Source organism: Carcharodon carcharias, chromosome 7 (genome assembly GCF_017639515.1).
Source record: "Carcharodon carcharias isolate sCarCar2 chromosome 7, sCarCar2.pri, whole genome shotgun sequence".
Taxonomy (NCBI): Eukaryota; Metazoa; Chordata; class Chondrichthyes; order Lamniformes; family Lamnidae; genus Carcharodon; species Carcharodon carcharias.
The window spans coordinates 188,272,944-188,297,692 of NC_054473.1; the positions used below are offsets into that span (position 1 = coordinate 188,272,944).

The following is a 24,749-nucleotide window of genomic DNA, read 5'->3' on the forward strand; positions in this document are numbered from 1 at the left end:
ACCTCCCCCACCTCCCCCACCCCCTCCCCCACCTCCCCCACCTCCCACACCCCCTCCCCCACCTCCCCCACATCCCCCACCTCCCCCACCCCCTCCCCCACCTCCCCCACCACCCCCACCCCCTCCCCCACCTCCCCACCTCCCCCACCTCCCCCACCTCCCCCACCTCCCCCAACACCCCCACCCCCTCCCCCACCTCCCCCACCTCCTCCACCCCCTCCCCCACCTCCCCCACCTCCCCCACCTCCCCCACCCCCTCCCCCACCTCCCCCACCTCCCCCACCCCCTCCCCCACCTCCCCCACCTCCCCCACCTCCCCCACCTCCCCCAACACCCCCACCCCCTCCCCCACCTCCCCCACCTCCCCCACCTCCCCCAACACCCCCACCCCCTCCCCCACCTCCCCCACCTCCCCCACCTCCCCCACCTCCCCCACCTCCCCCACCTCCCCCACCCCCTCCCCCACCTCCCCCAACACCCCCACCCCCTCCCCCACCTCCCCCAACACACCCTCCCCCCACCTCCCCCAGCACCCCCACCCCCTCCCCCACCTCCCCCACCTCCCCCACCCCCTCCCCCACCTCCCCCACCTCCCACACCCCCTCCCCCACCTCCCCCAACACACCCTCCCCCCACCTCCCCCAGCACCCCCACCCCCTCCCCCACCTCCCCCACCTCCCCCACCTCCCCCACCCCCTCCCCCACCTCCCCCACCTCCCACACCCCCTCCCCCACCTCCCCCACCTCCCCCAACACCCCCACCCCCTCCCCCACCTCCCCCACATCCCCCACCTCCCCCACCCCCTCCCCCACCTCCTCCACCTCCCCCACATCCCCCACCTCCCCCACCACCCCCCACCCCCTCCCCCACCTCCCCCACCTCCCCCACCCCCCTCCCCCACCTCCCCCACCTCCCCCACCTCCCCCACATCCCCCACCTCCCCCACCCCCTCCCCCACCTCCCCCACCTCCCCCAACACCCCCACCTCCCCCACCTCCCCCACCCCCTCCCCCACCTCCCCCACCTCCCCCAACACCCCCACCCCCTCCCCCACCTCCCCCACATCCCCCACCACCCCCACCCCCTCCCCCACCTCCCCCACCCTCCCCCACCTCCCCCACCTCCCCCACACCCCCACCTCCCCCACCTCCCCCACCTCCCCCACCCCCTCCCCCACCTCCCCCACATCCCCCACCTCCTCCCCACCTCCCCCACCTCCCCCAACACCCCCACCCCCTCCCCCACCTCCCCCACCTCCCCCACCCCCTCCCCCACCTCCCCCACCTCCCCCAACACCCCCACCTCCCCCACCTCCCCCACCTCCCCCACCCCCTCCCCCACCTCCCCCACATCCCCCACCTCCTCCCCCACCTCCCCCACCTCCCCCACCTCCCCCACCCCCTCCCCCACCTCCTCCACCTCCCCCACATCCCCCACATCCCCCAACACCCCCACCTCCCCCACCCCCTCCCCCACCTCCCCCACCTCCCCACCTCCCCCACATCCCCCACCCCCTCCCCCACCCCCTCCCCCACCCCCTCCCCCACCTCCCCCACCCCCACCACCCCCACCCCCTCCCCCACCTCCCCCACCTCCCCCACCCCCTCCCCCACCTCCCCCACCTCCCCCAACTCCCCCACCTCCCCCACCCCCTCCCCCACCTCCCCCACCTCCCCACCTCCCCCACCTCCCCCACCCCCTCCCCCACCCCCTCCCCCACCCCCTCCCCCACCTCCCCCACCTCCCCCACCCCCTCCCCCACCTCCCCCACCTCCCCCACCTCCCCACCTGCCCCACCTCCCCCAACACCCCCACCCCCTCCCCCACCCCCTCCCCCACCTCCCCCACCTCCCCCACCTCCCCCACCCCCTCCCCCACCTCCTCCACCTCCCCCACCTCCCCCACCTCCCCCACCTCCCCCACCTCCCCCACCCCCTCCCCCACCTCCCCCAACACCCCCACCTCCCCCACCTCCCCCACCCCCTCCCCCACCCCCTCCCCACCCCCTCCCCCAACACCCCCACCTCCCCCACCTCCCCCAACTCCCCCACCACCCCCACCACCTCCCCCACCACCCCCACCTCCCCCACCCCCTCCCCCACCTCCCCCACAACCCCCACCTCCCCCACCTCCCCCACCTCCCCCACCCCCTCCCCCACCTCCCCCACCTCCCCCACCTCCCCCACCTCCCCCACCCCCTCCCCCACCTCCCCCACCTCCCCCACCCCCTCCCCCACCTCCCCCACCTCCCCCAACAACCCCCACCTTCCCCACCCCCTCCCCCACCTCCCCCACCTCCCCCACCCCCTCCCCCACCTCCCCCACCTCCCCCACCTCCCCCACCCCCTCCCCCACCTCCCCCACCTCCCCCACCCCCTCCCCCACCTCCCCCACCTCCCCCACCTCCCCCACCTCCCCCACATCCCCCACCCCCTCCCCCACCTCCCCCACCTCCCCCACCTCCCCCACCCCCTCCCCCACCTCCCCCAACACCCCCACCTCCCCCACTCCCTCCCCCACATCCCCCACCTCCCCCAACACCCCCACCTCCCCCACCCCCTCCCCCACCTCCCCCACCTCCCCCACCCCCTCCCCCACCTCCCCCAACAACCCCACCTCCCCCACCTCCCCCACCCCCTCCCCCACATCCCCCACCTCCCCCACCCCCTCCCCCACCTCCCCCAACAACCCCACCTCCCCCACCTCCCCCACCTCCCCCACCACCCCCACCCCCTCCCCCAACTCTCCCACCTCCCCCACCTCCCCCACCCCCTCCCCCACCTTCCCCAACACCCCCACCTCCCCCACCTCCCTCATCTCCCCCACCTCCCCCACCCCCTCCCCCACATCCCCCACCTCCCCCACCCCCCTCCCCCACCTCCCCCACCTCCCCCACCCCCTCCCCCACCTCCCCCACCTCCCCCACCACCCCCAACACCCCCACCTCCCCCACCCCCTCCCCCACCTCCCCCACCTCCCCCAACTCCCCCACCCCCTCCCCCACCTCCCCCACCTCCCCCACCACCCCCAACACCCCCACCTCCCCCACCCCCTCCCCCACATCCCCCACCTCCCCCACCCCCTCCCCCACCTCCCCCACCTCCCCCACCCCCTCCCCACCTCCCCCACCTCCCCCACCACCCCAACACCCCCACCTCCCCCACCCCCTCCCCCACCTCCCCCACCTCCCCCAACTCCCCCACCTCCCCCAACTCCCCCAGCTCCCTCATCTCCCCCACCTCCCCACCTCCCCCACCCCCTCCCCCACCTCCCCCAACACCCCCACCTCCCCCACCCCCTCCCCCACCTCCCCCACCTCCCCCAACACCCCCACCTCCCCCACCCCCTCCCCCACCTCCCCCACCTCCCCCAAACACCCCCACCTCCCCACCTCCCCCACCCCTCCCCCACCTCCCCCACCTCCCCCACCCCCTCCCCCACCTCCCCCACCGCCCCCACCTCCCCCACCGCACCCACCACCCCCAACACCCCCACCTCCCCCACCTCCCCCACCCCCTCCCCCACCTCCCCCACCTCCCCCACCCCCTCCCCCACCTCCCCCACCTCCCCCACCTCCCCCACCTCCCCCACCCCCTCCCCCACCTCCCCCACCTCCCCCACCTCCCCCACCCCCTCCCCCACCTCCCCCACCTCCCCCACCTCCCCCACCCCCTCCCCCACCTCCCCCACCTCCCCCACCTCCCCCACCTCCCCCACCTCCCCCACCCCCTCCCCCACCTCCCCCACCTCCCCCACCCCCTCCCCCACCTCCCCCACCTCCCCCACCTCCCCCACCTCCCCCACCTCCCCCACCCCCTCCCCCACCTCCCCCACCTCCCCCACCTCCCCCACCTCCCCCACCCCCTCCCCCACCTCCCCCACCTCCCCCACCTCCCCCACCTCCCCCACCTCCCCCACCTCCCCCAACACCCCCACAACCCCCACCCCCCTCCCCCACCTCCCCCACCTCCCCCACCTCCCCCAACACCCCCACCTCCCCCACCTCCCCCACCCCCTCCCCCACCTCCCCCACCTCCCCCAACACTCCCACCTCCCCACCTCCCCCACCCCCTCCCCCACCTCCCCCACCTCCCCTACCTCCCCCACCCCTGCCTAAACACCGACCAGGGAGGGAGAGTAAAATTCTGGCCAATGTCTTATCTGAAGAATGTGACACGATTCACAGTCTCCACAGCAACAGCTCTTCATATGCGGCTGTCACTCACACGATTCCTGTGCACACTGACATCATTCCCAAATTGTATTCTGGGATCAGTAAACTGCAAGTTGCATGTAAACTCCATCATGACCCCAGTTGTAGACTCCAGTGTGACCCCTGTTGTAGACCCCAGTGTTCCCCCAGTTGTGGACCTGAGTGTGACCCCTGTTGTAGATCCCAATGCCCCGCATTGTAGACTCCAGTGCGTCCCCAGTTATGTACCCCAGCTGTAGACCCCACTGTGCCCCCCAGTTGTACAACCCAGTGTCATCCCTGTCGTAGACGCCAGTGAGCCCGTTTTAGACCCAGTGTGCTCACAGTTGTAGACCACAGTGTGCCTCCAGTGTAGATGCCAGTAAGTGGCCAGTTGTAGACCCCAGTGCGACCCCAGCTGTAGACGCCAGTGCGGTCCCAGCTGTAGATGCCAGTGTGCCACCAGTTGTAGATGCCGGTGTACCCCTAGCTGCAGATGTCAGTATTCCCCCAGTTGTAGACCCCAGTGTGCCCCCAGTTGTAGACCCCAGTGCGACCCCAGCTGTAGATGCCAGTGCACCTCCTAGTTGTACATGCCAGTGCACCCCTAGTTGCAGATGCCAGTGCACCCCCAGTTCTAGATCCCCGTGTGCCCCAGTTCTAGGCCCTAGTGTGTCCCCAGTTGTAGACCCCAGTGTTCCCCCTGTTGTAGATGCCAGTAAGACCCCAGTTGTAGACGCCAGTTGTAGACTTCAGTGCTCCCCCAGATGTAGATGCCAGTGCATCCCTAGCTGAGATGACAGTGTGTCCCCAGTTTTTGACCCCAGTTGTAGAGCCCAATGCGCTCCCAGTTGTAGACCCCAGTGTTCCCCCATTTGGATGTCCCAGTTTGCCCCCAGTTGTTAACCCCAGTGTGCCCACAGTTGTAGACCCAAGTGCTCCCCCTGTTCTAGACCCAGTGAGTCCCTAGTTGTAGAACCAAATACGCCCCCAGTTGTAGACCCCAGTGTGCCCCCAGTTGTCGAACCAAGTGCGCCCAGTTGTAGACCCCAGTGTGCCCCCAGTTGCAGACCCCAGTGTACCCTAAGTTGTACACCCCAGTGTGCCCCCAGTTGTACACCCCAGTGTGCCCCCAGTTGTAGACCCCAGTGTGCCCCCAGTTGTAGACCCCAGGGCGTCCACAGTTGTAGACCCCAGTGTGCCCCCAGTTGTGGATCCCAGTCCATCTCCAGTTGTGGACCCCAGTGTGCCCCCAATTGTAGAACCCGGTGTTCCCCCAGTTGTGGAACCCAGTGTGCCCCCAGTTGTCCAACCCAGTGAGCCCCCAGTTGTCGACCCCAGTGTGACCCCTGTTGTAGAACTCAGTGTGCCCCGAGTTGTAGACCCCAGTGTGACCCCAGTTGCAGATCCCAGTGAGCCCCTAGTTGTAAACCCCAGTGTCCCCCAGTTGTAGATGCCAATAATACCCCAGTTGTAGATGCCAGTTGTAGACCCCAGCGTGACCCCAATTGTAGACCCCAGTGTGACCCCTATTGTAGATGCCGGTGCACCCCTTGCTGAAGATGACAGTGTGCCCCCAGTTTTGGACCCCAGTTGTAGACCCCAGTATGCTCCCAGTCGTAGACCTCAGTGATCCCCCAGTTGTAAACACCAGTGTCCCCTAGTTGTAGACACTAGTGTCCCACCACTTGTAGACCCCAGTGTGCTCCCAGTTATAGAACCCAACGTGACCCAATTGTAGACCCCACTGAGCACCCAGTGTCCCTCAGTTGTAGATGCAAATAAGACCCCAGTTGTAGACGCCAGTTGTAGACCCCAATGTGACCCCTGTTGTAGATGCCAGTGCACCTCTAGCTGAAGATGATAGTGTGCCCCAGTTTTAGACCCCAGTTGTAGACCCCAGTGTGCACCACTTGTAGGGCCCAGTGTGCTCCCAGTTGTAGACCCCAGTGTGCCCCCAATTGTAGACCCCAGTGTGACCCCTGTTGTAGATGCCAGTGTGACCCCAGTTGTAGACCCCAGTTGTAGACTCCAGTGTGACCCCAATTGTAGACCCCAGTGTCCCCCCAATTGTAGACCCAGTGTGACCCCTGTTGTAGATGCCAGTGCACCCCTAGCTGAAGATGACAGTGTGCCCCCAGTTTTGGACCCCAGTTGTAGACCCCAGTGTGCACCAGTTGTAGAGCCCAGTGTGCTCCTAGTTGTAGGCCCCAGTATTCCCCCAGTTGTAGGCCCTAGTGTGACCCCTGTCGTAGATGCCAGTGTGCCCCCAGTTGTAGACCCCAGTGTTCCCCCAGTTGTAGACCCCAGTGCTCCCCCAGTTGTAGACCCCAGTGTTCCCCCAGTTGTAGACCCCACTGTGCCCCCAGTTGTAGATCCCAGTGTGCCCCCAGTTGTAGATCCCAGTGTGACCCCTGTTGTAGATGCCAGTGTGCCCCCAGTTGTAGACCCCAGTGATCCCCCAGTTGGAGACTCCAGTGTTCCCCCAGTTGGAGACTCCAGTGATCCCCCAGTTGGAGACTCCAGTGTGACCCCAGTTGTAGACTCCAGTGTGACCCCAGTTGTAGACTCCAGTGTGACCCCAGTTGTAGACCCCAGTGTGCCCCCAATTGTAGACCCAGTATGACCCTTGTTGTAGATGCCAGTGTGCCCCCAGTTCTAGATGCCGGTGCACCCCTAGCTGAAGATGACAGTGTGCCCCCAGTTTTAGACCCCAGTTGTAGACCCCAGTATGCTCCACTTGTAGAGCCCAGTGTGTTCCCAGTTGTAGGCCCCAGTGTTCCCCCAGTTGTAGGCCCTAGTGTGCTCCCAGCTGTAGATCCCAGTGTCCCCCAGTTGTAGACACCAGTGTGACCCCAGTTGTAGCCTCCAGTGTTCTACCAGTTGTAGACCCCAATGTGCCCCCAGTTGTAGATCCCCGTGTGCCCCAGTTCTAGGCCCCAGTGTGCACCCAGTTGTAGACCCCAGTGAGCCCCCAGTTGTAGACCACAATGTGTCCCCAGTTCTAGACCCCAGTGTTCCCCCAGTTCTAGACCCCAGTGTGCCCCCAGTTGTAGACTCCAGTGTGTCCTCCAGTTGTAGACCCCAGTGTGTCCCCAGTTGTAGACACCAGTGTGAACCCAGATGTAGACCCCAGTAGTCCCCCAGTTGTAGGTGCCAGTTGTAGACCTCAGTGCGACCCCAGCTGTAGATGCCAGTGCTCCCCCAGATGTAGATGCCAGTGCATCCCTAGCTGAAGATGACAGTGTGTCCCCAGTTTTAGACCCCAGTTGTAGAGCCCAGTGCGCTCCAAGTTGTAGACCCCAGTGTTCCCCCAGTTGGAGGTCGCAGTGTGCCCCCAGTTGTAGACCCCAGTGCGCCCCCAGTTGTCGAACCAAGTGCGTCCAGTTGTAGACCCCAGTGTGGCCCCAGTTGTAAATGCCAGTGCGCACATAGCTGTAGATGCCATTGCACCCCCAGTTGTGGATGCCAGTGCACACGAAGCTGCAGATGCCAGTGCCCCCAAAGTTGTAGACTCCAGTGTGACCCCAGTTGTAGATCCCAGTGTGTCCCCAGTTGCAGACCCCAGTGTGATTCCTGTTGTAGATGCCAGTGCACCCCTAGCTGAAGATGACAGTGTGCCCCCAGTTTTGGACCCCAGTTGTAGACCCCAGTGTGCACCAGTTGTAAATGCCAGTGCACACACAGCTGTAGATGCCAATGCACCCCCAGTTGTAGATGCCAGTGCCCCCACAGTTGTAGTCTGCAGTGTGCCCCAATTGTAGACCCCAGTGTTCCCCCAGTTGTAGACTCCAGTGTGACCCCAATTGTAGACCCCAGTGTTCCCCCAATTGTAGACCCAGTGTGACCCCTGTTGTAGATGCCAGTGCACCCCTAGCTGAAGATGACAGTGTGCCCCCAGTTTTGGACCCCAGTTGTAGACCCCAGTGTGCACCAGTTGTAGAACCCAGTGGGCTCCTAGTTGTAGGCCCCAGTATTCCCCCAGTTGTAGGCCCTAGTGTGACCCCTGTTGTAAATGCCAGTGTGCCCCCAGTTGTAGACCCCAGTGTTCCCCCAGTTGTAGACCCCAGTGCTCCCTCAGTTGAAGACCCAAGTTTGCCACCAGTTGTAGATCCCAGTGTGCCCACAATAGTAGACCCCAGTGTGACCCCTGTTGTAGATGCCAGTTTGCCCCAGTTGTAGACCCCAGTGTTCCCCCAGATGTAGACCCCAGTGTGCCCCACTTGTAGACCCCAGTGAGCCCCCAGTTGTAGACTCCAGTGTGCCCCCAGTTGTAAACCCCAGTGTGCCCCCAGATGTAGACTCCAGTGTGACCCCAGTTATAGACCCAAGTGTCCCCCCCTATTTTAGATCTCAGTAAAACCCCAGTTGTAGACACCAGTTGTAGACTCCAGTGCGACCCCAGCTGTGGATGCCAGTGCACCCTTGGCTGAAGATGACAGTGTGCCACGAGTTTCAGACTCCAGTTGTAGACCCCAGTGTGGCCCAGTTGTAGACCCTAGTGTTCACCCAATTGTACACCCCAGTGTTCCCCAGTTGTAGACACCAGTGTGCCCCCAGTTGTAGACCCCAGTGTGCTCCCAATTGTAGACCCCAGTGTGACCCCTGTTGTAGATGCCAGTGTGCCCCAGTTGTAGATGCCAGTTGTAGATGCCAGTGCACCCCTAGCTGAAGATGACAGTGTGCCCCCAGTTTTAGACCCCAGTTGTAGACCCCAGTGTGCCCCAGTTGTAGAGCCCAGTGTGCTCCTAGTTGTAGACCTCAGTGTCCCCCAGTTGTGGACCCCAGTTGTAGATGCCACTTGTAGACTCCAGTGTGACTCTAGTTGTAGACCTCAGTATTCTCCCAATTGTAGACCCCATTGTGGCCCCAGTCATAGACCTTGTGTGCCCCAAATTATAGACCCCAGTGTTACACCTGTTGTAGATGCCAGTGTGCCCCCAGTTGTAGACCCCAGTGTGCCCCCAGTTGTAGACCCCAGTGATCTCCCAGTTGTACACTCCAGTGTGACCCCAGATGTAGACCCCAGTGATCTCCCAGTTATAGACCCCAGTTTGCCCCAAGTTGTAGACCCCAGTGTGCCCCCAGTTGTAGACACCCGTGTGGACCCAGTTGTAGACCCCAGTGTGCCCCCAGTTGTAGACCCCCATGTGCCCCCAGTTGTAGACCCCCGTGTGGACCCAGTTGTAGACCCCAGAGTTCCCCCAGCTGTAGATGCCAGTGCGGCCCCAGCTGTAAGTACCAGTGTTCTCCCAGTTGTAGACCCCAGTGTGCCCCTGGTTGTAGACCCCAGTGTGCCCCCTGTTGTAGACCCCAGTGTGCCCCCTGTTGTAGTCCCCAGTGTTCCCCCTGTTGTAGACCACAGTGTGCCCTCAATTGTAGACCCCAGTTTGCCCCCTGTTGTAGACCCCAGTGTGCCCCCAATTGTGGACCCCAGTGTGCCCCCTGTTGTAGACCCCAGTGTTCCCCCTGTTGTAGACCCCAGTGTGGCCACAGTTGTAGAACCCTGCGTGCTCCCAGTTGTAGACCCCAGTGTTCCCCCAGTTGTAGACACCAGTGTGACCCCAGTTGTAGACCCCAGTGTGTCCCCAGTTGTAGACACCAGTGTGCTCCCAGCTGTAGACCCCAGTGTTCCCCCTGTTGTAGACCCCAGTGTGCTTCCAGTGGCACAACCCAGTGTTCCCCCAGTTGTAGACCCCAGTGTTCCCGCTGTTGTAGACCCCAGTGTGCCCCCAGTTGTAGACCCCAGTGTTCCCCCAGTTGTAGACCCCAGTGGGCCCCCTGTTGTAGACCCTAGTGTGCTCCCTGTTGTGGACCCCAGTATGCCCCCAGTTGCGGAACCCAGTGTGCCTCCAGTTGTAGACCCCAGTGTGCCCCTAGTTGTGGACCCCAGTGTGACCCCAGTTGTAGACCCCAGTGTGCCCCCGGTTGTAGACCCCAGTGTTCCCCCAGTTGTAGACCCCAGTGTGCCTCCTGTTGTAGACCCTAGTGTACCCCCAATTATAGAGCCTAGTGTGCCCCCTGTAGTGGACCCCAGTGTGCCCCCAATTGTAGACCCCAGTGTGCCCTGTTGTAGACCCCAATTTCCCCCCTGTTGTAGACCCCAGTGTGTCCCTGGTGTAGACCCCAGTGTGCCCCCAATTGTAGACCCCATTTTGCCCCCTCTTGTAGACCCCAGTGTGCTCCCAATTGTGGATCCCAGTGTGCCCCCTGTTGTAGACACCAGTGTGCCCCCTGTTGTAGACACCAGTGTTCCCCCAATTGTAGACCCCAGTGTGCCCCTGTTGTAGACGCCAATTTCCCCCCTGTTGTAGACCCCAGTGTGCCCCTGTTGTAGAACCCAGTGTGCCCCCAATTGTGGACCCCAGTGTGCCCCCTGTTGTAGACCCCAGTGTTCCCCCTGTTGTAGACCCCAGTGTGGCCACAGTTGTAGAACCCTGCGTGCTCCCAGTTGTAGACCCCAGTGTTCCCCCAGTTGTAGACACCAGTGTGACCCCAGTTGTAGACCCCAGTGTGTCCCCAGTTGTAGACCACAGTGTGTCCCCAGTTGTAGGCCCCAGTGTTCCCCCAGTTGTAAACCCCAGTGTGCTCCCAGCTGTAGACCCCAGTGTTCCCCCTGTTGTAGACCCCAGTGTGCCTCCAGTGGCACAACCCAGTGTTCCCCCTGTTGTAGACCCCAATTTCCCCCCTGTTGTAGACCCCAGGGTGTCCCTGGTGTAGACCCCAGTGTGCCCCCAATTGTAGACCCCAGTGTGCCCCCTGTTGTAGACCCCAGTTTGCCCCCTGTTGTAGACCCCAGTGTGCTCCCAATTGTGGACCCAAGTGTGCCCCCTGTTGTAGACCCCAGTTTGCCCCCTGTTGTGGACCCCAGTGTGCCCCTGGTGTAGACCCCAGTGTGCCCCCAATTGTGGACCCCAGTGTGCCCCCTGTTGTAGACCTCAGTGTGCCCCCAGTTGTAGACCCCAGTGTTCCCCCAGTTGTAGACCCCAGTGTGCCCCCAGTTGTGGACCCCAGTGTGCCCCCTGTTGTAGACCCTAGTGCTCCCCCTGTTGTAGACCCCAGTGTGCCCCCAGTTGTAGACACCACAGTGTGCGCCCAGTTATAGACCCCAGTGTGCCCCCAGTTGCAGACCCCAGTTGCAGAGCCCAGTGTGACCCCAGTTGTAGACCCCAGTGTGTCCCCTGTTGTAGACCCCAGTGTGCCCCCCAATTGCAGACCCCAGTGTGCCCCAAATGGTAGACCCCAGTGTGCTCCCAATTGTAGACCCCAGTGTTCCCCCTGTTGTAGGCCCCAGTGCGCCCCCAGTTGTGGACCCCAGTGTGCCCCCAGTTGTTGACCCCAGTGTGACTCCAGTTGTAGACCCATTTTCCCTCCGTTGGAGACCCCAGTGTGCCCCCACTTGTAGACCCCAGTGTGTCCCCAATTGTAGACACCAGTGTGCCCCCAGTTGTAGATCCCAGTGTGACCCCAGTTGTAGACCCCAGTGTGTCCCCTGTTGTAGACCCCAGTGTGCCCCCCAATTGCAGACCCCAGTGTGCCCCAAATGGTAGACCCCAGTGTGCTCCCAATTGTAGACCCCAGTGTTCCCCCTGTTGTAGGCCCCAGTGCGCCCCCAGTTGTGGACCCCAGTGTGCCCCCAGTTGTTGACCCCAGTGTGACTCCAGTTGTAGACCCATTTTCCCTCCGTTGGAGACCCCAGTGTGCCCCCACTTGTAGACCCCAGTGTGTCCCCAATTGTAGACACCAGTGTTCCCCCTGTTGTAGATGCCAATGAGCCCCCAGTTGTAGACACCAGTTGTGGTTGCCAGTTGTAGACCCCAGTGCGACCCCAGTTGTAGATGCTAGTGCGGCCCCAGCTGTAGACGCCAGTGCACTCCAGCTCTAGATATCAGTGCACCTCCAAGCTGCAGATGCAAGTGCACCCCCAGTTCTAGATCCCCATCTGCCCCAGTTCTAGGCCACAGTGTGCACCCAATTGTAGACCCCAGTGTTCCCCCAGTTGTAGACCCCAGTGTGCTCCCAGCTGTAGACCCCAGTGTGCCCCCGGTTGTAGACCCCAGTGTGCCACCAGTTGTAGACCCCAGTGTGCCCCCTGTTGTAGACCCCAGTGTTCCCCCAGTTGTAGACCCCAGTGTGCCCCCTGTTGTAGACCCTAGTGTTCACCCCAGTTATAGACCCCAGTGTGCCCCCGTTGTAGACCCTAGTGTGCCCCCAGTTGTAGACCCCAGTGTTCCCCCGGTTGTAGACTCCAGTGTGCCCCCTGTTGTAGACGCCAGTGTGCCCCCAATTGTAGACCCCAGTGTTCCCCTGGTTGCAGACCCCAGTGTGCCCCCTGTTGTAGACCCCAGTGTTTCCCCTGTTGTAGACCCCAGTCTTCCCCCAGTTATAGACCCCAGTGTGCCCCCTGTTGTAGACGCTAGTGTGCCCCCAGTTGTAGACCCCAGTGTTCCCCCGGTTGTAGACCCCGGTGTGCCCCCTGTTGTAGACCCCGGTCTTCCCCCTGTTGTAGACCCCAATGTGCCCCCTGTTGTAGACCCTAGTGTACTCCCAATTGTAGACCCCAGTGGGCCCCCTGTTGTGGACCCTAGTGTGCCCCTGTTGTAGACCCCAATTTCCCCCCTGTTGTAGACCCCAGTGTGCCCCCAATTGTAGACCCCAGTGTGTCCCTGGTGTAGACCCCAGTGTGCCCCCAATTGTAGACCCCAGTGTGCCCCCTCTTGTAGACCCCAGTTTGCCCCCTGTTGTAGACCCCAGTGTGCCCCCAATTGTGGACCCCAGTGTGCCCCCTGTTGTAGACCCCAGTTTGCCCCCTGCTGTAGACCCCAGTGTGCCCCCAATTGTGGACCCCAGTGTGCCCCCTGTTGTAGACCCTAGTGTACCCCCAATTGTAGACCCCAGTGTGCCCCCAATTGTAGACCCCAGTGTGCCCCTGTTGTAGACCCCAATTTCCCCCCTGTTGTAGACCCCAGGGTGTCCCTGGTGTAGACCCCAGTGTGCCCCCAATTGTAGACCCCAGTGTGCTCCCTGTTGTAGACGCCAGTTTGCCCCCTGTTGTAGACCCCAGTGTGCTCCCAATTGTGGACCCAAGTGTGCCCCCTGTTGTAGACCTCAGTGTGCCCCCAGTTGTAGACCCCAATGTTCCCCCAGTTGTAGACCCCAGTGTGCCCCCAGTTGTAGACCCCAGTGTGCCCCCTGTTGTAGACACCCCAGTGTGCTCCCAGTTATAGACCCCAGTGTGCCCCCAGTTGCAGAGCCCAGTGTGACCCCAGTTGTAGACCCCAGTGTGTCCCCGTTGTAGACCCCTGTGCGACCCCAGTGTGCCCCCAATTGTAGACCCCAGTTGTTGACCCCAGTGTGCCCCCCATTGCAGACCCCAGTGTGCCCCAAATGGTAGACCCCAGTGTGCCCCCTGTTGTAGACCCCAGTGCGCCCCCAGTTGTGGACCCCAGTGTGCCCCCAGTTGTTGACCCCAGTGTGACTCCAGTTGTAGACCCATTTTCCCTCCGTTGGAGACCCCATTGTGCCCCCACTTGTAGACCCCAGTGTGTCCCCAATTGTAGACACCAGTGTGCCCCCAGTTGTAGATCCCAGTGCGATCCCAGTTGTAGACGCCAGTGTTCTCCCTGTTGTAGATGCCAATGAGCCCCCATTTGTAGACACCAGTTATGGTTGCCAGTTGTAGACCCCAGTGCGACCCCAGTTGTAGATGCTAGTGCGGCCCCAGCTGTAGACGCCAGTGCACTCCAGCTCTAGATATCAGTGCACCTCCAAGCTGCAGATGCAAGTGCACCCCCAGTTCTAGATCCCCATCTGCCCCAATTCTAGGCCCCAGTGTGCCCCCAATTGTAGACCCCAGTGTGCCCCCAGTTGTTGACCCCAGTGAACCCCCATTGCAGACCCCAGTGTGCCCCAAATGGTAGACCCCAGTGTGCCCCCTGTTGTAGACCCCAGTGCGCCCCCAGTTGTGAACCCCAGTGTGCCCCCAGTTGTTGACCCCAGTGTGACTCCAGTTGTAGACCCATTTTCCCTCCGTTGGAGACCCCATTGTGCCCCCACTTGTAGACCCCAGTGTGTCCCCAATTGTAGACACCAGTGTGCCCCCAGTTGTAGATCCCAGTGCGATCCCAGTTGTAGACGCCAGTGTTCTCCCTGTTGTAGATGCCAATGAGCCCCCATTTGTAGACACCAGTTATGGTTGCCAGTTGTAGACCCCAGTGCGACCCCAGTTGTAGATGCTAGTGCGGCCCCAGCTGTAGACGCCAGTGCACTCCAGCTCTAGATATCAGTGCACCTCCAAGCTGCAGATGCAAGTGCACCCCCAGTTCTAGATCCCCATCTGCCCCAGTTCTAGGCCCCAGTGTGCCCCCAATTGTAGACCCCAGTGTTCCCCCAGTTGTAGACCCCAGTGTGCCCCCAATTGTAGACCCCAGTGTCCCCCTGGTTGCAGACCCCAGTGCGCCCCCTGTTGTAGACCCCAGTGTTTCCCCTGTTGTAGACCCCAGTCTTCCCCCAGCTATAGACCCCAGTGTGCCCCCTGTTGTAGACCCCAGTCTTCCCCCAGTTGTAGACCCCAATGTGCCCCCTGTTGTAGACCCTAGTGTACTCCCAATTGTAGACCCTCGTGGGCCCCCTGTTGTGGACCCCAGTGTGCCCCCAATTGTAGACTCCAGTGTTCCCACTGTTGTAGACCCCAGTGCGCCCCCAGTTGTGGACCCCAGTGTGCCCCCAGTTGTGGACCCCAGTGTGACTCCAGTTGTAGACCCATTTTCCCCCACTTGTAGACCCCAGTGTGTCCCCAATTGTAGACACCAGTGTGCCCCCAGTTGTAGATCCCAGTGCGATCCCAGTTGTAGACGCCAGTGTTCCCCCTGTTGTAGATGCCAATGAGCCCCCAGTTGTAGACACCAGTTGTGGTTGCCAGTTGTAGACCCCAGTGCGACCCCAGTTGTAGATGCTAGTGCGGCCCCAGCTGTAGACGCCAGTGCACTCCAGCTCTAGATATCAGTGCACCTCCAAGCTGCAGATGCCAGTGCACCCCCAGTTCTAGATCCCCATCTGCCCCAGTTCTAGGCCCCAGTGTGCACCCTGTTGTAGACCCCAGTGTTCCCAAGTTGTAGACCCCAGTGTGCCCCCACTTGTAGACCCCAGTGAGCCTCCAGTTGTAGACTCCAGTGTGCCCCAGTTGTAAACCCCAGTGTGCCCCCAGATGTAGACTCCAGTGTGACACCAGTTATAGACCCCAGTGTCCCCCCTGTTTTAGATCTCAGTACGACCCCAGTTGTAGATGCCAATTGTAGACCCCAGTGTGACCCCAGCTGTGGATACCAGTGCACCCTTGGCTGAAGATGACAGTGTGCCCCCAGTTTTAGACTCCAGTTGTAGACCCCAGTGTGGCCCAGTTGTAGACCCTAGTGTTCACCCAGTTGTAGACCCCAGTGTTCCCCAGTTGTAGACACCAGTGTGCCCCCAGTTGTAGACCCCAGTGTGCTCCCAATTGTAGACCCCAGTGTGCCTCCAGTTGTAGATTCCAGTGTGCCTCCAGTTGTAGATGCCAGTGCACCCCTTGCTGAAGATGACAGTGTGCCCCCAGTTTTAGACCCCAGTTGTAGACCCCAGTGTGCCCCAGTTGTAGAGCCCAGTGTGCTCCCAGTTGTAGACCCCAGTGTCCCCCAGTTGTAGACACCACCGTGACCCCAGTGGTAGGCTCCAATGTTCCATCAGTTGTAGACTCCAGTGTGCCCCCAGTTGTAAACCCCAGTGTGCCACCAGATGTAGACTCCAGTGTGACACCAGTTATAGACCCCAGTGTCCCCCCTGTTTTAGATCTCAGTAAGACCCCAGTTGTAGATGCCAATTGTAGACCCCAGTGTGACCCCAGCTGTGGATACCAGTGCACCCTTGGCTGAAGATGACAGTGTGCCCCCAGTTTTAGACTCCAGATGTAGACCCCAGTGTGGCCCAGTTGTAGACCCTAGTGTTCACCCAGTTGTAGACCCCAGTGTTCCCCAGTTGTAGACACCAGTGTGCCCCCAGTTGTAGACCCCAGTGTGCTCCCAATTGTAGACCCCAGTGTGCCTCCAGTTGTAGATTCCAGTGTGCCTCCAGTTGTAGATGCCAGTGCACCCCTTGCTGAAGATGACAGTGTGCCCTCAGTTTTAGACCCCAGTTGTAGACCCCAGTGTGCCCCAGTTGTAGAGCCCAGTGTGCTCCCAGTTGTAGACCCCAGTGTCCCCCAGTTGTAGACACCACCGTGACCCCAGTGGTAGGCTCCAATGTTCCATCAGTTGTAGAACCCATTGTGCCCCCAGTTGTAGATACCACTTGTAGACTCCAGTGTGGCCCCAGTCATAGACCCAGTGTGCCTCCAATTATCAACCCTAGTATTACCCCAGTTGTAGACCCCAGTGTGTCCCCAATTGTGGACCCCAGTGTGCCTCCTGTTGTAGACCCCAGTGTGCCCCCAGTTGTAGACCCCAGTGTGCCCCCTGTTGTAGACCCCAGTGTGCCCCCTGTTGTAGACCCCAGTGTTCCCCCAGTTATAGACCCCAGTGTGCCACCAGTTGTAGACCCCAGTGTGCCCCCTGTTGTAGGTGCCAGTGTTCCCCCAGTTGTAGACCCCACTGTGCCCCCTGTTGTAGACCCTAGTGTTCCCCCAGTTGTAGACCCCAGTGTGCCCCCTGTTGTAGACCCCAGTGTTCCCCCGGTTGTAGACCCCAGTGTGCCCCCTGTTGTAGATGCCAGTGTGCCCCCAGTTGTAGACCCCAGTGTGCTCCCAATTGTAGACCCCAGTGTGCCTCCAGTTGTAGAATCCAGTGTGCCTCCAGTTGTAGATGCCAGTGCACCCCTTGCTGAAGATGACAGTCTGCCCTCAGTTTTAGACCCCAATTGTAGACCCCAGTGTTCCCCAGTTGTAGACCCCAGTGTGCTCCCAGCTGTAGACCCCAGTGTGCCCCCGGTTGTAGACCCCAGTGTGCCACCAGTTGTAGACCCCAGTGTGCCCCCTGTTGTAGACCCCAGTGTTCCCCCAGTTGTAGACCCCAGTGTGCCCCCTGTTGTAGACCCTAGTGTTCACCCCAGTTATAGACCCCAGTGTGCCCCCTGTTGTAGACCCTAGTGTGCCCCCAGTTGTAGACCCCAGTGTTCTCCCGGTTGTAGACCCCAGTGTGCCCCCTGTTGTAGACGCCAGTGTGCCCCCAATTGTAGACCCCAGTGTTCCCCTGGTTGCAGACCCCAGTGTGCCCCCTGTTGTAGACCCCAGTGTTTCCCCTGTTGTAGACCCCAGTCTTCCCCCAGTTATACACCCCAGTGTGCCCCTTGTTGTAGACCCTAGTGTGCCCCCAGTTGTAGACCCCAGTGTTCCCCCGGTTGTAGACCCCGGTGTGCCCCCTGTTGTAGACCCCAGTCCTTCCCCCTGTTGTAGACCCCAATGTGCCCCCTGTTGTAGACCCTAGTGTACTCCCAATTGTAGACCCCAGTGGGCCCCCTGTTGTGGACCCCAGTGTGCCCCCAATTGTAGACTCCAGTGTTCCCACTGTTGTAGACCCCAGTGCGCCCCCAGTTGTGGACCCCAGTGTGCCCCCAGATGTCGACCCCAGTGTGACTCTAGTTGTAGACCCATTTTCCCCCACTTGTAGACCCCAGTGTGTCCCCAATTGTAGACACCAGTGTGCCCCCAGTTGTAGATCCCAGTGCGATCCCAGTTGTAGACGCCAGTGTTCTCCCTGTTGTAGATGCCAATGAGCCCCCATTTGTAGACACCAGTTGTGGTTGCCAGTTGTAGACCCCAGTGCGACTCCAGTTGTAGATGCTAGTGCGGCCCCAGCTGTAGACGCCAGTGCACTCCAGCTCTAGATATCAGTGCACCTCCAAGCTGCAGATGCAAGTGCACCCCCAGTTCTAGATCCCCATCTGCCCCAGTTCTAGGCCACAGTGTGCACCCAATTGTAGACCCCAGTGTTCCCCCAGTTGTAGACCCCAGTGTGCCCCCAATTGTAGACCCCAGTGTTTCCCCTGTTGTAGACCCCAGTCTTCCCCCAGCTATAGACCCCAGTGTGCCCCCTGTTGTAGACCCTAGTGTGCCCCCAATTGTAGACCCCAGTGTTTCCCCTGTTGTAGACCCCAGTCTTCCCCCAGCTATAGACCCCAGTGTGCCCCCTGTTGTAGACCCCGGTGTGCCCCCTGTTGTAGACCCCAGTCTTCCCCCAGTTGTAGACCCCAATGTGCCCCCTGTTATAGACCCTAGTGTACTCCCAATTGTAGACCCTCGTGGGCCCCCTGTTGTGGACCCCAGTGTGCCCCCAATTGTAGACTCCAGTGTTCCCACTGTTGTAGACCCCAGTGCGCCCCCAGTTGTGGACCCCAGTTTGCCCCCAATTGTAGACACCAGTGTGCCCCCAGTTGTAGATCCCAGTGCGATCCCAGTTGTAGACGCCAGTGTTCTCCCTGTTGTAGATGCCAATGAGCCCCCATTTGTAGACACCAGTTGTGGTTGCCAGTTGTAGACCCCAGTGCGACCCCAGTTGTAGATGCTAGTGCGGCCCCAGCTGTAGACGCCAGTGCACTCCAGCTCTAGATATCAGTGCACCTCCAAGCTGCAGATGCCAGTGCACCCCCAGTTCTAGATCCCCATCTGCCCCAATTCTAGGCCCCAGTGTGCACCCTGTTGTAGACCCCAGTGTTCCCAAGTTGTAGACCCCAGTGTGCCCCCACTTGTAGACCCCAGTGAGCCTCCAGTTGTAGACTCCAGTGTGCCCCCAGTTGTAAACCCCAGTGTGCCCCCAGATGTAGACTCCAGTGTGACACCAGTTATAGACCCCAGTGTCCCCCCTGTTTTAGATCTCAGTAAGACCCCAGTTGTAGATGCCAATTGTAGACCCCAGTGTGACCCCAGCTGTGGATACCAGTGCACCCTTGGCTGAAGATGACAGTGTGCCCCCAGTTTTAGACTCCAGATGTAGACCCCAGTGTGGCCCAGTTGTAGACCCTAGTGTTCACCCAGTTGTAGACCCCAGTGTTCCCCAGTTGTAGACACCAGTGTGCCCCCAGTTGTAGACCCCAGTGTGCTCCCAATTGTAGACCCCAGTGTGCCTCCAGTTGTAGATTCCAGTGTGCCTCCAGTTGTAGATGCCAGTGCACCCCTTGCTGAAGATGACAGTGTGCCCTCAGTTTTAGACCCCAGTTGTAGACCCCAGTGTGCCCCAGTTGTAGAGCCCAGTGTGCTCCCAGTTGTAGACCCCAGTGTCCCCCAGTTGTAGACACCACCGTGACCCCAGTGGTAGGCTCCAATGTTCCATCAGTTGTAGAACCCATTGTGCCCCCAGTTGTAGATACCACTTGTAGACTCCAGTGTGGCCCCAGTCATAGACCCAGTGTGCCTCCAATTATCAACCCTAGTATTACCCCAGTTGTAGACCCCAGTGTGTCCCCAATTGTGGACCCCAGTGTGCCTCCTGTTGTAGACCCCAGTGTGCCCCCAGTTGTAGACCCCAGTGTGCCCCCTGTTGTAGACCCCAGTGTGCCCCCTGTTGTAGACCCCAGTGTTCCCCCAGTTATAGACCCCAGTGTGCCACCAGTTGTAGACCCCAGTGTGCCCCCTGTTGTAGGTGCCAGTGTTCCCCCAGTTGTAGACCCCACTGTGCCCCCTGTTGTAGACCCTAGTGTTCCCCCAGTTGTAGACCCCAGTGTGCCCCCTGTTGTAGACCCCAGTGTTCCCCCGGTTGTAGACCCCAGTGTGCCCCCTGTTGTAGATGCCAGTGTGCCCCCAGTTGTAGACCCCAGTGTGCTCCCAATTGTAGACCCCAGTGTGCCTCCAGTTGTAGAATCCAGTGTGCCTCCAGTTGTAGATGCCAGTGCACCCCTTGCTGAAGATGACAGTCTGCCCTCAGTTTTAGACCCCAATTGTAGACCCCAGTGTTCCCCCAGTTGTAGACCCCAGTGTGCTCCCAGCTGTAGACCCCAGTGTGCCCCCGGTTGTAGACCCCAGTGTGCCACCAGTTGTAGACCCCAGTGTGCCCCCTGTTGTAGACCCCAGTGTTCCCCCAGTTGTAGACCCCAGTGTGCCCCCTGTTGTAGACCCTAGTGTTCACCCCAGTTATAGACCCCAGTGTGCCCCCTGTTGTAGACCCTAGTGTGCCCCCAGTTGTAGACCCCAGTGTTCTCCCGGTTGTAGACCCCAGTGTGCCCCCTGTTGTAGACGCCAGTGTGCCCCCAATTGTAGACCCCAGTGTTCCCCAGGTTGTAGACCCCAGTGTGCCCCCTGTTGTAGACCCCAGTGTTTCCCCTGTTGTAGACCCCAGTCTTCCCCCAGTTATACACCCCAGTGTGCCCCTTGTTGTAGACCCTAGTGTGCCCCCAGTTGTAGACCCCAGTGTTCCCCCGGTTGTAGACCCCGGTGTGCCCCCTGTTGTAGACCCCAGTCCTTCCCCCTGTTGTAGACCCCAATGTGCCCCCTGTTGTAGACCCTAGTGTACTCCCAATTGTAGACCCCAGTGGGCCCCCTGTTGTGGACCCCAGTGTGCCCCCAATTGTAGACTCCAGTGTTCCCACTGTTGTAGACCCCAGTGCGCCCCCAGTTGTGGACCCCAGTGTGCCCCCAGATGTCGACCCCAGTGTGACTCCAGTTGTAGACCCATTTTCCCCCACTTGTAGACCCCAGTGTGTCCCCAATTGTAGACACCAGTGTGCCCCCAGTTGTAGATCCCAGTGCGATCCCAGTTGTAGACGCCAGTGTTCCCCCTGTTGTAGATGCCAATGAGCCCCCAGTTGTAGACACCAGTTGTGGTTGCCAGTTGTAGACCCCAGTGCGACCCCAGTTGTAGATGCTAGTGCGGCCCCAGCTGTAGACGCCAGTGCACTCCAGCTCTAGATATCAGTGCACCTCCAAGCTGCAGATGCCAGTGCACCCCCAGTTCTAGATCCCCATCTGCCCCAGTTCTAGGCCCCAGTGTGCACCCTGTTGTAGACCCCAGTGTTCCCAAGTTGTAGACCCCAGTGTGCCCCCACTTGTAGACCCCAGTGAGCCTCCAGTTGTAGACTCCAGTGTGCCCCAGTTGTAAACCCCAGTGTGCCCCCAGATGTAGACTCCAGTGTGACACCAGTTATAGACCCCAGTGTCCCCCCTGTTTTAGATCTCAGTACGACCCCAGTTGTAGATGCCAATTGTAGACCCCAGTGTGACCCCAGCTGTGGATACCAGTGCACCCTTGGCTGAAGATGACAGTGTGCCCCCAGTTTTAGACTCCAGTTGTAGACCCCAGTGTGGCCCAGTTGTAGACCCTAGTGTTCACCCAGTTGTAGACCCCAGTGTTCCCCAGTTGTAGACACCAGTGTGCCCCCAGTTGTAGACCCCAGTGTGCTCCCAATTGTAGACCCCAGTGTGCCTCCAGTTGTAGATTCCAGTGTGCCTCCAGTTGTAGATGCCAGTGCACCCCTTGCTGAAGATGACAGTGTGCCCCCAGTTTTAGACCCCAGTTGTAGACCCCAGTGTGCCCCAGTTGTAGAGCCCAGTGTGCTCCCAGTTGTAGACCCCAGTGTCCCCCAGTTGTAGACACCACCGTGACCCCAGTGGTAGGCTCCAATGTTCCATCAGTTGTAGACTCCAGTGTGCCCCCAGTTGTAAACCCCAGTGTGCCACCAGATGTAGACTCCAGTGTGACACCAGTTATAGACCCCAGTGTCCCCCCTGTTTTAGATCTCAGTAAGACCCCAGTTGTAGATGCCAATTGTAGACCCCAGTGTGACCCCAGCTGTGGATACCAGTGCACCCTTGGCTGAAGATGACAGTGTGCCCCCAGTTTTAGACTCCAGATGTAGACCCCAGTGTGGCCCAGTTGTAGACCCTAGTGTTCACCCAGTTGTAGACCCCAGTGTTCCCCAGTTGTAGACACCAGTGTGCCCCCAGTTGTAGACCCCAGTGTGCTCCCAATTGTAGACCCCAGTGTGCCTCCAGTTGTAGATTCCAGTGTGCCTCCAGTTGTAGATGCCAGTGCACCCCTTGCTGAAGATGACAGTGTGCCCTCAGTTTTAGACCCCAGTTGTAGACCCCAGTGTGCCCCAGTTGTAGAGCCCAGTGTGCTCCCAGTTGTAGACCCCAGTGTCCCCCAGTTGTAGACACCACCGTGACCCCAGTGGTAGGCTCCAATGTTCCATCAGTTGTAGAACCCATTGTGCCCCCAGTTGTAGATACCACTTGTAGACTCCAGTGTGGCCCCAGTCATAGACCCAGTGTGCCTCCAATTATCAACCCTAGTATTACCCCAGTTGTAGACCCCAGTGTGTCCCCAATTGTGGACCCCAGTGTGCCTCCTGTTGTAGACCCCAGTGTGCCCCCAGTTGTAGACCCCAGTGTGCCCCCTGTTGTAGACCCCAGTGTGCCCCCTGTTGTAGACCCCAGTGTTCCCCCAGTTATAGACCCCAGTGTGCCACCAGTTGTAGACCCCAGTGTGCCCCCTGTTGTAGGTGCCAGTGTTCCCCCAGTTGTAGACCCCACTGTGCCCCCTGTTGTAGACCCTAGTGTTCCCCCAGTTGTAGACCCCAGTGTGCCCCCTGTTGTAGACCCCAGTGTTCCCCCGGTTGTAGACCCCAGTGTGCCCCCTGTTGTAGATGCCAGTGTGCCCCCAGTTGTAGACCCCAGTGTGCTCCCAATTGTAGACCCCAGTGTGCCTCCAGTTGTAGAATCCAGTGTGCCTCCAGTTGTAGATGCCAGTGCACCCCTTGCTGAAGATGACAGTCTGCCCTCAGTTTTAGACCCCAATTGTAGACCCCAGTGTTCCCCCAGTTGTAGACCCCAGTGTGCTCCCAGCTGTAGACCCCAGTGTGCCCCCGGTTGTAGACCCCAGTGTGCCACCAGTTGTAGACCCCAGTGTGCCCCCTGTTGTAGACCCCAGTGTTCCCCCAGTTGTAGACCCCAGTGTGCCCCCTGTTGTAGACCCTAGTGTTCACCCCAGTTATAGACCCCAGTGTGCCCCCTGTTGTAGACCCTAGTGTGCCCCCAGTTGTAGACCCCAGTGTTCTCCCGGTTGTAGACCCCAGTGTGCCCCCTGTTGTAGACGCCAGTGTGCCCCCAATTGTAGACCCCAGTGTTCCCCTGGTTGTAGACCCCAGTGTGCCCCCTGTTGTAGACCCCAGTGTTTCCCCTGTTGTAGACCCCAGTCTTCCCCCAGTTATACACCCCAGTGTGCCCCTTGTTGTAGACCCTAGTGTGCCCCCAGTTGTAGACCCCAGTGTTCCCCCGGTTGTAGACCCCGGTGTGCCCCCTGTTGTAGACCCCAGTCCTTCCCCCTGTTGTAGACCCAATGTGCCCCCTGTTGTAGACCCTAGTGTACTCCCAATTGTAGACCCCAGTGGGCCCCCTGTTGTGGACCCCAGTGTGCCCCCAATTGTAGACTCCAGTGTTCCCACTGTTGTAGACCCCAGTGCGCCCCCAGTTGTGGACCCCAGTGTGCCCCCAGATGTCGACCCCAGTGTGACTCCAGTTGTAGACCCATTTTCCCCCACTTGTAGACCCCAGTGTGTCCCCAATTGTAGACACCAGTGTGCCCCCAGTTGTAGATCCCAGTGCGATCCCAGTTGTAGACGCCAGTGTTCCCCCTGTTGTAGATGCCAATGAGCCCCCAGTTGTAGACACCAGTTGTGGTTGCCAGTTGTAGACCCCAGTGCGACCCCAGTTGTAGATGCTAGTGCGGCCCCAGCTGTAGACGCCAGTGCACTCCAGCTCTAGATATCAGTGCACCTCCAAGCTGCAGATGCCAGTGCACCCCCAGTTCTAGATCCCCATCTGCCCCAGTTCTAGGCCCCAGTGTGCACCCTGTTGTAGACCCCAGTGTTCCCAAGTTGTAGACCCCAGTGTGCCCCCACTTGTAGACCCCAGTGAGCCTCCAGTTGTAGACTCCAGTGTGCCCCAGTTGTAAACCCCAGTGTGCCCCCAGATGTAGACTCCAGTGTGACACCAGTTATAGACCCCAGTGTCCCCCCTGTTTTAGATCTCAGTACGACCCCAGTTGTAGATGCCAATTGTAGACCCCAGTGTGACCCCAGCTGTGGATACCAGTGCACCCTTGGCTGAAGATGACAGTGTGCCCCCAGTTTTAGACTCCAGTTGTAGACCCCAGTGTGGCCCAGTTGTAGACCCTAGTGTTCACCCAGTTGTAGACCCCAGTGTTCCCCAGTTGTAGACACCAGTGTGCCCCCAGTTGTAGACCCCAGTGTGCTCCCAATTGTAGACCCCAGTGTGCCTCCAGTTGTAGATTCCAGTGTGCCTCCAGTTGTAGATGCCAGTGCACCCCTTGCTGAAGATGACAGTGTGCCCCCAGTTTTAGACCCCAGTTGTAGACCCCAGTGTGCCCCAGTTGTAGAGCCCAGTGTGCTCCCAGTTGTAGACCCCAGTGTCCCCCAGTTGTAGACACCACCGTGACCCCAGTGGTAGGCTCCAATGTTCCATCAGTTGTAGACTCCAGTGTGCCCCCAGTTGTAAACCCCAGTGTGCCACCAGATGTAGACTCCAGTGTGACACCAGTTATAGACCCCAGTGTCCCCCCTGTTTTAGATCTCAGTAAGACC

General features: G+C 60.4%; 1 protein-coding gene across 1 annotated transcript; it reads left to right on the forward strand.

Moving 5' to 3' along the window:
* Positions 1 to 8,830: 8,830 nt before the first annotated feature.
* Positions 8,831 to 24,591, forward strand: LOC121280087 (proline-rich extensin-like protein EPR1). The gene is made up of 15 exons (XM_041191712.1): positions 8,831 to 9,317; positions 9,672 to 9,845; positions 10,365 to 10,466; positions 12,343 to 12,516; positions 12,655 to 12,793; positions 13,156 to 13,280; positions 14,809 to 14,970; positions 15,873 to 16,022; positions 17,614 to 17,787; positions 18,453 to 18,680; positions 18,909 to 19,034; positions 20,627 to 20,800; positions 21,739 to 21,888; positions 23,336 to 23,689; positions 24,413 to 24,591. Exons 1-15 carry the CDS (start codon positions 8,831 to 8,833, stop codon positions 24,589 to 24,591), a joined length of 2,898 nt encoding a protein of 965 aa, XP_041047646.1.
* The last annotated feature ends 158 nt before the right edge of the window (positions 24,592 to 24,749 follow it).

Bases quoted from the DNA above. Each gene is read 5' to 3' on its own strand.
- LOC121280087 (XM_041191712.1), top strand. From the start codon at position 8,831: ATGCCAGTTGTAGATGCCAGTGCACCCCTAGCTGAAGATGACAGTGTG. The intron at 9,846-10,364 runs GTGTGCTTCCAG...CCCCTCTTGTAG, and splicing joins TCCCCCTGTTGTAGACCCCA to ACCCCAGTGTGCTCCCAATT. The intron at 19,035-20,626 runs GTAAGACCCCAG...CCCCTGTTGTAG, and splicing joins CCCCCCTGTTTTAGATCTCA to ACCCCAATGTGCCCCCTGTT.